Source organism: Convolutriloba macropyga, chromosome 9 (assembly GCF_964194025.1).
Source record: "Convolutriloba macropyga chromosome 9, txConMacr16.3, whole genome shotgun sequence".
NCBI classification, from domain to species: Eukaryota; Metazoa; Xenacoelomorpha; order Acoela; family Convolutidae; genus Convolutriloba; species Convolutriloba macropyga.
In genome coordinates, this window is record NC_134476.1 from 53,058,544 (window position 1) to 53,071,344 (window position 12,801).

Here is a 12,801-nt window from a genome sequence, read left to right on the forward strand (position 1 = left end):
GCTTGCAGAACAACTGAGGTCGTTGACCATATGAGACTTCAGATTGCTTTCGAATCTAGATTTGAGTGACAGTAAGCATATTCGAAGTTTTCGGGTCGAGTCACTAAGGTTCAATTCCCAAGTGTTCGATGGCTAGTAACAGATGGCGAGTCACCTTGAGGATTCACACTTGAAGTCACTAATGTTCGATGGTGGCACAGCAGAAATTTGTTACTATTGGCAATTAACATTATAGAAAACAAATTTTGCATCTTAAGAATTAACTACGAAACCTTTTTTTCCAGCATTTCCAATTGTTTGCCCTTGGGTTAATTTTTATTAAACAAATTGAGCCCCAACTTTGAAAGATCAGAGCAGCACATTTGAATTTACCGTGGAAGCTATTTGTAATCTAAAATTACAGCAAGAAAATACGCTCTAGTAACCACATATGACCGTTGAAGTAAAACTACACCGTTAAACGGTCAGACCAGACAATTCTTACAATGCAACAACGCTCGGCATCCTCAGAGAAATGAATTGCTACTTTTTCTTTCGCTCACTTTAGAGAGCAATGTGCCATCATGTAGGAATACGAAAGCAGAAAAACAAGTTGTTTTCAAATTTACAAAGAGTTGCTGGTTAATTCAGACGTATAAATATGCAATGATTTTGTAGCCTTCATTGGTTCTTTTCGGGCGAAAACTGAATAAACGAAGGACAAAATTTTTTGCCGTCAGAAAAATAATTACTGAATTAAAACCCACATGCCAGTTTATAACAATTTTTATTAGGACTTCCACAGACGTAACGGAGTGCTTCGCAAGATATGTATATAAATATATATATATATATATATATATATATATATATATATATATATATATATATATATATATGAATCATACTATTTTTTGCGTTTAAATCATATAAGGACCGACATTTTTTGCAGAAACAGAAAAATCTAATGAAACAAACACAAAATTTCGACGCTGAAAAAATGTTGAAGTCCTTCAACATCAAATTTAGAAGTCGAGATATAAGACCGACTGGTTGAAAGAATTTAACATTTGTATCAATGATGTTTACTCTGCATCTGGTTCGATAGAAAATGTTTGACCGTATAAATTCCTTTTCGATAACTTGACCGTCTTAGCTCAATTTTAACATACTCGCTGATGCTGAACGCATATTAATTGTTCAGCAATTTGATATTAAGAGAGGATCCGTTTGGACAATGAAAAAGATGAGAGGTTATTAGTTCAGGGATCTAAGTCGTTCGCAATAATTAGGTCTCGGTAGGACCAATTTCGAAATCTTTTCCTAGGGATTTTCTAAGAGTCGCACTTTGAAGATGTCAGACTTTGAAGGCTTATAACAATTATATCCGTAGATTAGATTTGAATAAGCGTAGCACTATAAATATTTAGTTTTGTAGCAACTGTTAGAAGATATTATGTATTGCTTTCAATTTGGTTTAAAAAAAAATTCGGCTTTACGAGTCCGCAATTCTACGTGTTCCCTCCAGATGAGGCTGTTTTGTTATAGTGATTCTAAGGAACTCCACAGTTCTCGGTTGTTCCAGTGACCATTGACCCAAAATTGGACTTAGTCTTGACCTGAAATTAAGATCTATCTGATGGCATTTCAATGAATTGAAGCTAATTGTGTTTTTGTAACTCCAACGCAATATTTTGCTTAAAAAACTTCTCCTCTCAAAAAATATTTATGTTAAAGGTTCATCGTGTCATCGGTCTTCAATAACTTTTTGAATGAAAACAAATACTTGAACGATTTTGCTGTGATGGAAGAAGCAGTAGCTGAAGTTCTCGTGCCGGTAGACGAAACAAAGTTATGTTGGCCTGATAAGTTGCCTGCGGTTGTCCTCAAGAATTTCTCAAAAGAAATTACGAAAACTATCTTTGGGTTATTAAAGAATTTTAGGCCTCTCGAAACTAATCCTAGTGCAAGAAAAGAGGAGCAGTTAGCCCATTTTTCTGAAAAATGATAAAAAGCAGATGTCGTAAATTATTTTTCCAAAGCTTTTGACCCAATTGATCATAAAATACTCTTACGTAAAAGAATTTCATTGAAAGAAGCGGCAGATTCTTCAAAATTTTAAATAGTTGCCTCAGCAACAGCCTGCAATACGTAAAAATTGAAAATCTGAAACTTCAAAAATTTGTCGGTCACCTCGAGTGTAGCTCAGGACTCAGAATTTGGGCCCCTAATTCTGCTGATTTCCATTTATTAATTAACTGAAACCATTTTCAACTCCTTTTTTGTTGCTGACGATCTAAAATTTTTAAATAAGGAAAACCTTGGGAACGCACAAGGAATCAAACAAGATCTTCACAGCTTGTTAGGTCCTTTTTCCATTTAAATTGGGGCGGAACTGACGGTCCATTCCGAAAGCTTTTAAAATACCTGTACATAGCTTGAGAATTCCCTGACTTGAAAAGCTTTGGTTCATAGTTTTTCTGGTGCAGGTCTTTTTTTGGCTAGACTGTTTCTCGAACTTGAGTCTCAAAGATTCATTGTTGGCTAGTTATTTCTGTTTTCTCTGAAATTTGTTAAATTTTGTCAATAGATGGGATATCGCAGGCGTGGTCAAGAGAGGGGGACAATTTGATCTTTGCTCACTCTCTCTTGGCGTGCATTTTGTAATCACCTGGAGTTACCATTGATACCACTCGGGAAGGATCTCATCACAGTTAACATAAAAAATGGGGTTAAAAGCGTTTCTAATTGTCTCTCAATCCAACGTAATTGCGTTTAGCGAGGCTAAAAATTCTAAGCAGTTTTTGCCTTTCTTGATTTTAGCAGGTCTCAGAATTTGTGATCACAAAAACTAAAAGTTTTGAGCAAAAATTCGACACATTTGACGTCGATAACTATACTGTCATTTTTAAGAAAATTTTGATAGTGTTTTTACCACGAGTGGAGAAAAAAGCGGGAGTTATATTTTGGATTTCAAATAGATCGACCACATGTTTCTCATATAAGTTGGCTGACTCTAGAGGTTTCCAATTGACAGAAAAAAGAATAAAATCTCCCACTACTAAAAACATTATCTCTCTCCAATTATCGTTTTCCAGAAAACCGACAAAAGCGCTTTTTTCTGTTACTAGGAGGGTTATACAAACACAAGTGAAGAACCTTTTCATCATTAACAAATATGAACGAACTTGCAAACGCAGACGTTAGTTTGTCAGTCAGATTTTTATCGTCAATTGGGAAGAAAGTAATGTTGTTCTGCTCCCCAATCATTGCACCTCTGTGTTTGCTCTTCATATTACTATCTCATTTTCTTCTGCAAAGCTGATGATTTAGTATTGATGAGTTTTGTGTCTATCAGGTTTCATTTGAAGTGATGATGTCATAATTGGAGGTTTCAGCAACGACAGCAAACCTTCGTTAACGAACTAAATCTAGAAGGCCTCTCGTATTGAAAACTAAGCAGCTACGAGAGTTTTATTATGCGGCAGCTTCGAATCATTTTCTTCTCGGCTAGTTAAAACCTGTTTTTCACATTTTGTTCTTTATTTTATAGCTGATGGTTTTCAATACGTATGTCTAGTTTTGAAACTCCATGAGTTATTAGGGCTCGCCCTCTGTGTAGAATATTCTTCTCGAAGTGGATTTTTCTTGGATCACTGCTGTCGACAGAAAGACAGGAAATTCATAATCAACCGATCTCTGTCCTTTTGCAAGAACCTTTGTCACTTCCCACAGACTGCTCAAAGTTACTAACATTGTTTTTTGCTGCCTCCAGTGGTGCATCTGTTTCGAAAACTCCTGATGTGTTGTACATTTGTTTGATCACCACGGAAAATAATTTTTTATCAATTTGATTGTGTTCCACGTTGAGCACGTCTTCAGTTGAATCGGATCTTGCTTAAGAAATATCATTGATGCAATTTTAGTTGAAAATGACCAGACCTCCTGGCGTCCTCTTCTTAAAACTCCGTTTTTCGACCATACATGAGTTTTCTGTATAAACATTCCTAAAGCCTTCCATTGCTAACTTTTTTAGGTGCTCATTCTTTTCGGAGCAATCAAATAAGTTTTAAAACAAACTCATGTACGGTTTTCTTGCTGTCATCAATGTTTGGCAGTTCGTTGACTAGGATACGTGTGGTTTTGCGTTCGGCTAATAGATCGCGGAGGAGAGAAACGACCAAATTTTCTTGCATTTTGTCTAGATGATAACTGATAGTGCTAATATCTTCTTCAATCAATTCATTAATCGTGGGATAATAGTTCTTCGATTCTGTTTCAAGTAATTTTTCTGCAGCGAGATCTACGTTAGACATATTAATTGTTCTGATGAGAAAGCACGTTATTGTTTATTTTAACGGCAGGAAATTCCAATTAAATTCTGTCAAGCTCGTTAGAATTATCTCTTGACATAAAATAGAATGATGAATCTCAATGTATTTTAGACGGGCGAATATACGGAAAGCCAGCAACTTAAGTTTTCGCCAGCAACTACGAAACAACAAAGTATCTACTTTAGGCGCAGTGAAAAACAAACAAACAAAAAACTGTGAGATTTCCTCAAATACTTACGAGTATAAATAACATCGTATCAATCTTAGGTGCTTTAGAAAAACCCAATTATACAATACTCACGTTTTTCGCTCCCGTCAAAATTCTCCTTTCTCAATTTCTTTCGCTGTCTGATGCCCTTCTTATTGTTCGATCTTTTTCACTGAATCAGTATCCGTAAGTTGTTGCGGTGGTGGTGCACTATGTTGAATAGGAATGACTCAAAGTTCACTAAGTGTCAGTTGGTGAAGACCAAGTTAATTTTTCTCCTTTCTATGTGCAAGGAGACTTCTTGATTCTATTGGTAGAAGCTTTGAGTTTTTCAGGAGTTGAAAACTTTTTTTGCTCCTTCTGTTTGCAGGTAAATAATGGCAGCAACTTTACCTTTGAAGTGCTCAATCAAGTTGATCAGCCGGCTAGAGCCAGGCACTGTCGTTGTTGCTCTTGTGGTTGCTGGCAAAATTGCTGATTACTTCGTGCCAGAGAATAATATCTCGCTTAGAACAAATTGATTCTGGTTTAATTAAAAAATCCAAATCTTTCAACTTGTTTGTTGTAGCTGGGTTATTGCTGAGACCTCGAACAGCGAACGCAGATATATGACATTTAAGAACTTGCCACAAAGAAAAGATTTAATGCTTTCGAAAATTTTCCAGGCAGTTTGCACCAATATACAATACCGTATCACTGTTGGTCTTTAGCAATCGTTCAAGAGAATGGACACCCAACATACCCGGAATTTCATTGTAAGCTGAAACTAGAGACTTGTTATCGTACTTTGAAAATATGGTATCCCTAAGATTACTTCCGCTTCCTATGTTTCTGCAACTCAATGATTTACTTCTATTGTCTAAACTGTACCATGATAAAGAAAAAGCACTTCCATTGATAGAAACCTATGAACACCAATATGGTAGAGTTAAAAGCAGATTATTCAAACTTCCAAAACTGAGAACCGAGAAATTCAGAGAGAACTTTTACTTTCGAACTGCCAAAGTTGCCAACAATCTGCCTAAAGAGATAGACTTTTCCCAGCCTTTGGGACTCAAAAAACGTATTCTGTCTTTCATGTGGGACCGTCTGATGTTGAACTACAACGAAAGAGTAGTGTGCACAAGGACCATTTTCTGTGATTGCTCCGATTGCAGAAAATAGTTGAATCAAGACCAAAACTTATGGGAGCAATCCCCTCGGCTTGATGCCGAAAAGTCACAACAACAACAACATTGCTAGTGTTAATGCTTTAAAAGATTTAGCTTTTTTAGCAACTGAAGTGACTATTGAATCGCTGTGTTTTGCATTATCTTTGAGCCTGTCTTTTTTGTTGTGCCACATGTGGTCTTGATCTCACTGTCCCTTGAACAGTGAAAAGCATGTGTTAAGGAAAACTTTTCACCAGTAGGGCAGTCAATTAGTGTATTTTTTCAAGCATTATACACAATTGAATAAAATTCTTGTAATTCCATTCTTTTCAGCGTGAAAACGTAACGTTTCAGTGGTATGCTATAATATTTTTTCAATTTTCAATTTTAGTCGTGCATTGCGTTGGTATTGGGTGATCGTATCTTGGATGACGTGCATTTTTGTGAAGATGCTTAATAGGAGCCAGAGGCGATTTGTAGTCCCTGTCGTATTCTATCGGCGAACTGTTGTCGAGTACTCTCTCCCGTTTTAGTTGCAATTACAACTGGCATGCGACGGGGTGACGGACGAGAATTGTGGCAGCAAAAATTTTTTAGTTTTAATTTTCAAGAAAAATTTCTTGGGATCGGCTGTCCGAGGATGAACTCAAGTTTCTTATCACTTCTCGCCAAACACAAACAACATTTTTTGAGTTTTTCGGATTCAGCAGTTGCATCAAATCTCCGCGGCAATTTAACTTTATTTGTACATAGCCTTATGGTTGACTGATGTTGCAAAAATAATCGTGGAGTTGCATCAATTTGGAAAAATTAATTGTCATTAATTGACTCGGCAAAAAAAGAGCAATCAATTAATTTAATGGGCAAAAATAAAAATCAATTATTGTAATAATTGCAATTACTGATCAATTGAATTCCTTGTTTTATCAATTATTATTTTTTCGTAGATTTAAAAACAACTTTGCCTTGATTTACCCAAAAATGTACGCAAATACTTAGATTATCTGAATTCAATTTATATTCAACGACCCAAATCTGCCAAATTACATAAGATCTCTGACAGAATTTTGTGATCTGGTAACTTTTTCTCTACTGGCGGGTTTGCGAGCTGGCAAAATGGCGCTTCAGTTTTCGCCAATTATTGAGCAATTAATTGTCCTTCCAATCAATTGTTGCAATTAAAATAGAGTAACCAATCAATTATTGCAAGCAATTAATTGCCAATTATTCCAATTACAATTAATTTTTCCAAATCCCTGGAGTGGACTGCGTGTGCTTTGTTGGGGAGGTTTATACACGGAGAGTTGCTCATATTCATAGGAAGCTACATCCAGATTTTGTACTATGCTTTTGTTCCAGGCAATTTTTTGCAGCTCAAATTTCTCCTGACCTGGGTTAGCGTTTGTTGATAGACGTTAACAATGATTTCATTTGTTTTCAATACATTGTATTTCATATTCGTGCTTTGAAATTCAAAAACTTTACTTAAAATAAAAGACTTTCATTGTTATAAGATCAAATTAAATATTTTACCAGAGCAGTATCAAGTTAACAGGCAGTGCCATTGTTTGCCGGGCAGTATTTGTCAGTTTTCTCTCAATTCGTCTATTGAATTTTCTGTATATACCAAATTTATACCATAGAACAGTTCAGCAGAAATGAATATTCTAGAAGCGCTTAAAATAATCATGACGTCAACAAACAGTGACGGTCACTATTTCAGTGGTAATTCTTGTGTGCGCAGTTGAATATAAACGTACTCCAGTACGAGAGATTCATTATTTGAATACAACCAGAAATAAAGCTGCGCGTTTTCTTCCAATTTCCCTATTTTCATTTAATCGTGCGGTTCATAGAATTAACTTCTTATTCATTAGAGTTATTGAATTTGTCTTTCAGACGAGTTACATGTTCACTTTCCGGATTTTGAAAATTGAAAAATACATGACAATTAACTACTGAAACTAATATATAAACCAAGTTTAATTTCTTACTTGAAATAATCAGACCTCATCATAATGGAAATCGGTACTCATTGCAATTTCAAAGAGTGTAACATGCTCGATTTCCTACCCATCAGGTGTGATGCTTGTTCGGGTGTGTTTTGTGAAAACCATATGCAATATGAAAAACACAAATGTGACGGAGCTCACCGGAAAAATGTCCAAGTACCAGTCTGTCCCCTTTGCAATGTTCCAGTTCCAATATCGTTTGGAGAATCTCCGGATTTGAAAGTTGGAAAACACATCGATAACGATTGTCGATCAGATCCAGCACTGGAAAAACGAAGTAAATTAAACAGATGCGTTGCTAAGAACTGCAAAAAACGAGATCTGACATCAATTAAGTGTCCAAATTGCCAAATGACCGTTTGCATTAAGCACCGTTTGGCAGAAGACCACGACTGCAGAAGTTTGGCGAGAGAAGCGAGAATACCTCCTCAGTTCAAGCAAAGCAGTTGGCTATCCAGTGGGTTCAGTTCTGTGTCAAATGCTTTCTCTACCTCAGGTAAATTAAATTCTTTTTATTTAAACCCAAGTAACATGTAAAGCTTTGAAAATTGTTTTGCAAAATCATTGAATGGCAAATTTTTTATGCCAAAGAGCACGACTTCGACTTTAATCTGCGTATATTTCTTCACAGAAAGTTCTAAGATGAGAGATCTGAGTGAATATTGGAATAAAAAGATTCCCAAAAAACCTCACACATTGTCTCCAATAGTCTCTCTTAAATCTTCTTTGTTGACCGGCTTCCCTTTCCTTTTAAGAAGAAAAGGGAAGCCGGTCAACAAAGAAGATTACCTTCTCTTAATTGACCTTTTTAACGCAGTTATGGGAACTGCTGTTTAACAGCCTTCACTTTTCCGAACGTACGATAGAATTCGATGAAAAATGTTTGAATTTCAGGATCTTCAACCACACATAACACTTCAAGACAGAACTCTCCATTTCTATCAAACACACAATCAATGCCAAGCGAAGTTCGTAACTCCAGGTCGCGATTGGCCGACTCACGTGATGTATCAATTGGTAACGCGGGTATGTCCGAAAGTGAAGCACTCCAGGCGGCACTCCGTCTCTCGGCAGCCTCGGAAACTAATCAAGACGAGGGCCAGGTTGACGCGGACTATCAACTAGCTCTTATGATGCAAGAAGAACAGTTGACGGATCAGAACAATCTGAACGATGCAAATAGTAACAGACGGAGAATTACTGCTAACAGTCCGTCCAGCAACGGACCAAATAATTGTTCCATGCAATAAATGTTATTTACTTTTGCACAGTTTCAACCCATTTATTTTTACCCTAATTATGTAGCCCACTATCATCTGTTCTTACCGTCATTTTTGTTGCCGATTTGTTTCACTACTGTCACGCGATGCATCAAATTGTACTGAAAAACGGTCGAATTTCAACTTCAAATTTGGTTGCTTGAGTGATAAAATGAAGTGGCAGTGAACTGATGATAAAGGGATGAATAATTATTAATCTAGTGTACTGTTATTTAACCTTCATTTTGATTTTTTTAGTATTTGCTTATGATTTCTTAGACTACTGCCTAATGGGTAAAGTTAAATGTAAGGTGTAATATACTGCACCCTGCTTATTAATGACTGATCTGCTGAATTTCGAAGCAAATTTTGATTAAGTTAAAGTTAGCTCATTGATTGCATTATTTTGTTCTATTGAAGCAGAATTGTTTTTTATTATTCGTTAGTTAGAATTTGATGTTAATTGACCTCAATATATTCCCACAATTTAGTTTTTTGACATTGAATAAATGTAAATAACAGTAAAGTTTTATTAATAACATGAATATTATTAATGAGGTGATAGCAGGTATATTATTTTAAAGGGAATGGCGTCAACCTTGCGCTTAAAATATGCAATGATAAATTAAAGCTGACAGGGTGGTGAAATTCTATAAGTAGGCTCTTACCTTGAAAAGTCCTTAACTTAAACGCTTTTTAATAGGCCTACAATTGAACATTTAATTGTAATTCATAAGTATTATTTGCTCTTTTTTAAAATAGCTCTTTTGTTAATTTTGCTTTTTGTCGATCGTAAACGGTTCGCTAATCATCGATTATTCTGACCATAAATATTTTAAAATCTGCGACAAACTTTGCAGTGAAAAATTGCAGAACAGAATAGTAAGTGATTGGGTGGACCACCCACAACGGCGGGATTGGAGACACTATGTATTAAGAAAAGGTATAGGTTTCGCATGTATTTAGATATGGTATAGCCAGCTACTTGTATTAAGGTAGCCGAGAATTATGGCAGACTGCATGTATTAAGATTGCGTATAGCCGCCGCAATGCATGAAGATTAGGTATAGCGGCCGCAACGATTAAGATTAGGTTTTACAGCCGCAATGTATTAAGATTAAGTATAGCCGCCGCAATGTATCAAGTTTAGGCATAGCCGCAATGTATTAAAATTAGGTATAGCCGCCGTAATGTATTAAGCTTAGGTATAGCCGCCGCAATGTATTAAGATTAGGTATAGCCGCCGCAAAGTATTAAGAATAGGTATTGGCGACTCTATATAGCAAGATGGCGCTGTGGTAGCGTGCTGGGCTCAACCCAGAGGTAGGTAAATTGAAACCACCTCTTGCTAATCTGACATCGTCTCACTACTAGTTGTCTTTTACGTGCTCATAAATTCGAAAATATGAATAGAAAAAATTTCAATAGAAAAAGTACAAAATAACTGACTCATTATCAATGAAGCTCATCAAAGTACAAAATTCAATCACATTTTACCAGATAATAGTAAAAAGAAGCGTACGAAGGTAAATAGCCGAGTGGTTAATAAAGTTTACAACAAAAAATTTGAGAAGCTAACGGAGATTTTAGGAACTTAGGGAAAAATTAGTGTCAAATTTAGACTTCGACTTTATTTATATTGAAAATATTTGTTCCACATATAATTATTAATAAAGTTTATAACCTGAACATCATGAAAATTTTTTAGTTTTGTTTGAAGGAATTTAAATAGTTAAAATGCGGCAGCAATTATTTAAAATCCACACAAACTATCTGTTTTCCAAAGTGGAGGTTGTATTGTTTTCTTATACTTTATTCAAAATTTTGTATTGTCTGATTGGCGTAGCCAAAGCATAGTAATTGCTTGGGTTGAGTCGAGCAATCGTTATCTTGCTTCACTGCTCGTAGAAGTGTTGATGATAGCAAAGCTGAATGTGGGTAGATTTGGGATACAATCTGCTAACAAGGATGCCTTATACCGGAATTTGAGCTCCAAAATTCTTTCAGTGATCTGTCTCAGGGAATTGATATTCATGGCAAACATGTTTTTGACGCTTTAATTCTCAAGTATCATTAACTCATGGTTTTTAACTGAACAGTTAAGCTGAAATGATTCCTTTTCAAAAAAAGATGAAATCATGGGACTTGGACATGGAGCTGGGGTAAAAATCATGGGACATGGAGCTGGGGTAAAAAAATAAATAAAAAGCGTACAATAAAATTTTTGAAGGGAGCATAAACCATAAAGTTTTTTCTCCTCCGGCTTACCTCTATTTTATTTAGGAAATTATTTGGCGAAGAGAATAAAAACTTACGATAACGCACTAATGTTTCAATACATAAAACATTAGTGGAGGAATAATGCGACGTTTCCTTATTTTCCCCTCACCTAGCTGCTTAAGTAAAGTTTCCCAACATCGAGCCACGGAATTTAAATTTTCTTCTTAAAAATCAAAGTATTTCCAGTTTTATGTGCTGCTATATCGAGAAACTCAGCACCGACTCTTTCTGCTGCTGGGAAAACATATCTCCTTGAAAATGGAATAGAAATTTTCCAAAGTGTTTGCCTAACGGCAAACCCCTGTTTTTTTATGAAACACAAAATTTCGGTAAATCACTATCTGCAACCATTTTCTACAACAATAAAAAATTATTTTAGATTTTCTGAACATTAGTGCAGCCCTTGGTACCCCAACAGAGTTGAGGTAGTTTTCGCCATAGGCGGCGCAGAGCTCAAGTTGTGTGCTGCGGAATGATTTTATGAGAATATTTAAACTGCAGAATAGAACATTTTGATAATTCATGTTTTGTCCTGTTGAGATGATGTCTCAATTCGTGCCCTTTGATATAAACAGAATGCAGCGTAAAAGAGCAGCTTTTGTATCACCCACAATACTATATTCAACAATTTCACTATATATCATTTGAGTTTGCATTCGAACAACGTCAAGGGAACCTGGTAAAGTGTGGATCAGCAGCACTCGTCACACATGGAATGGATGAAAAACACCCATCCCATCTAGAGCGTTTTCGTAGTCAAGGAATGTCCAAGACAATTAGGAAGGCTCAATTCGCTGTGTAATGTTGTTAACGCGTAATTTGATAGTGTTTTCATACATATACGTAGCTGAATTTTTTGTTCATTTCGTTTACAAATTTGGAAAATGAGGGATATAGAGCAGGATCAACTGTGCAATAATCAAATGATTTTGTACCTGGTGTTGCCTTATCTAGATAAAAGAATATAGCCTCTGTTATGTTTGGAACCTGGAAGGATAAGATATTTCTTTAATTGCTACATCCCATTCCATTCAGGAAGACTTTAATCTTGTAGAAAGTTCGTAATTGAACATTGTATTATTTGCGTAAAAATCAAATAATGCATTGGAGACCAGCCCTACATTTAAAAAACTCATTTCTAATTGATGCACTTTGAAAGCTCTTGGTCATAAAATTTGCTTAGAATTTTATTGCCTTGCTCCCCGTAAAGGTTTTAAGTTGGATTTTTAAAAGCAGCAGTTTTAACGACTTTGAAGAAATCACTTGTAAATTGAGATGTTTAACCTATTCTGAAACGAATATCTTGTTTTGATAAACGCGTATTTTAACCCTTTTAAAAAGGCGCTCGCTTATACTGGTTGATTGGATTTTTGTAAAAAAAAAATGGACAGAAAGGTTTACATTTTTGCAGATTTAACTGATGATAGATAAACTCTTGTGTTCATCTTGTTGAGGATTGAATTCTTTTTTTTGTGCTTTTACCCATTTTCTTCCATACAGCGGTATGTAATTTTTTCAGAGACCTGATGGCTCCATCTGCTACAGCAGCTATTGTTTCTCTAGTAGACTAAATTTCGG

At 35.7% G+C, this 12,801-nt stretch overlaps 1 protein-coding gene across 1 annotated transcript; it reads left to right on the top strand.

The window, feature by feature from the left end:
- The first annotated feature begins 6,895 nt into the window (after positions 1 to 6,895).
- LOC142345846 (AN1-type zinc finger protein 2B-like) lies at positions 6,896 to 9,469 on the top strand. Its single transcript, XM_075398255.1, has 2 exons — positions 6,896 to 8,180; positions 8,579 to 9,469. The coding sequence occupies exons 1-2, from the start codon at positions 7,691 to 7,693 to the stop codon at positions 8,932 to 8,934; spliced, it is 846 nt and encodes a 281-aa protein (XP_075254370.1). The 5' UTR covers positions 6,896 to 7,690; the 3' UTR covers positions 8,935 to 9,469.
- The last annotated feature ends 3,332 nt before the right edge of the window (positions 9,470 to 12,801 follow it).

Coding starts and splice junctions, on each gene's coding strand:
- LOC142345846 (XM_075398255.1), top strand. CDS start 7,691: ATGGAAATCGGTACTCATTGCAATTTCAAAGAGTGTAACATGCTCGAT. Junction 8,181..8,578: donor AAATGCTTTCTCTACCTCAG/GTAAATTAAATT, acceptor TTTGAATTTCAG/GATCTTCAACCACACATAAC.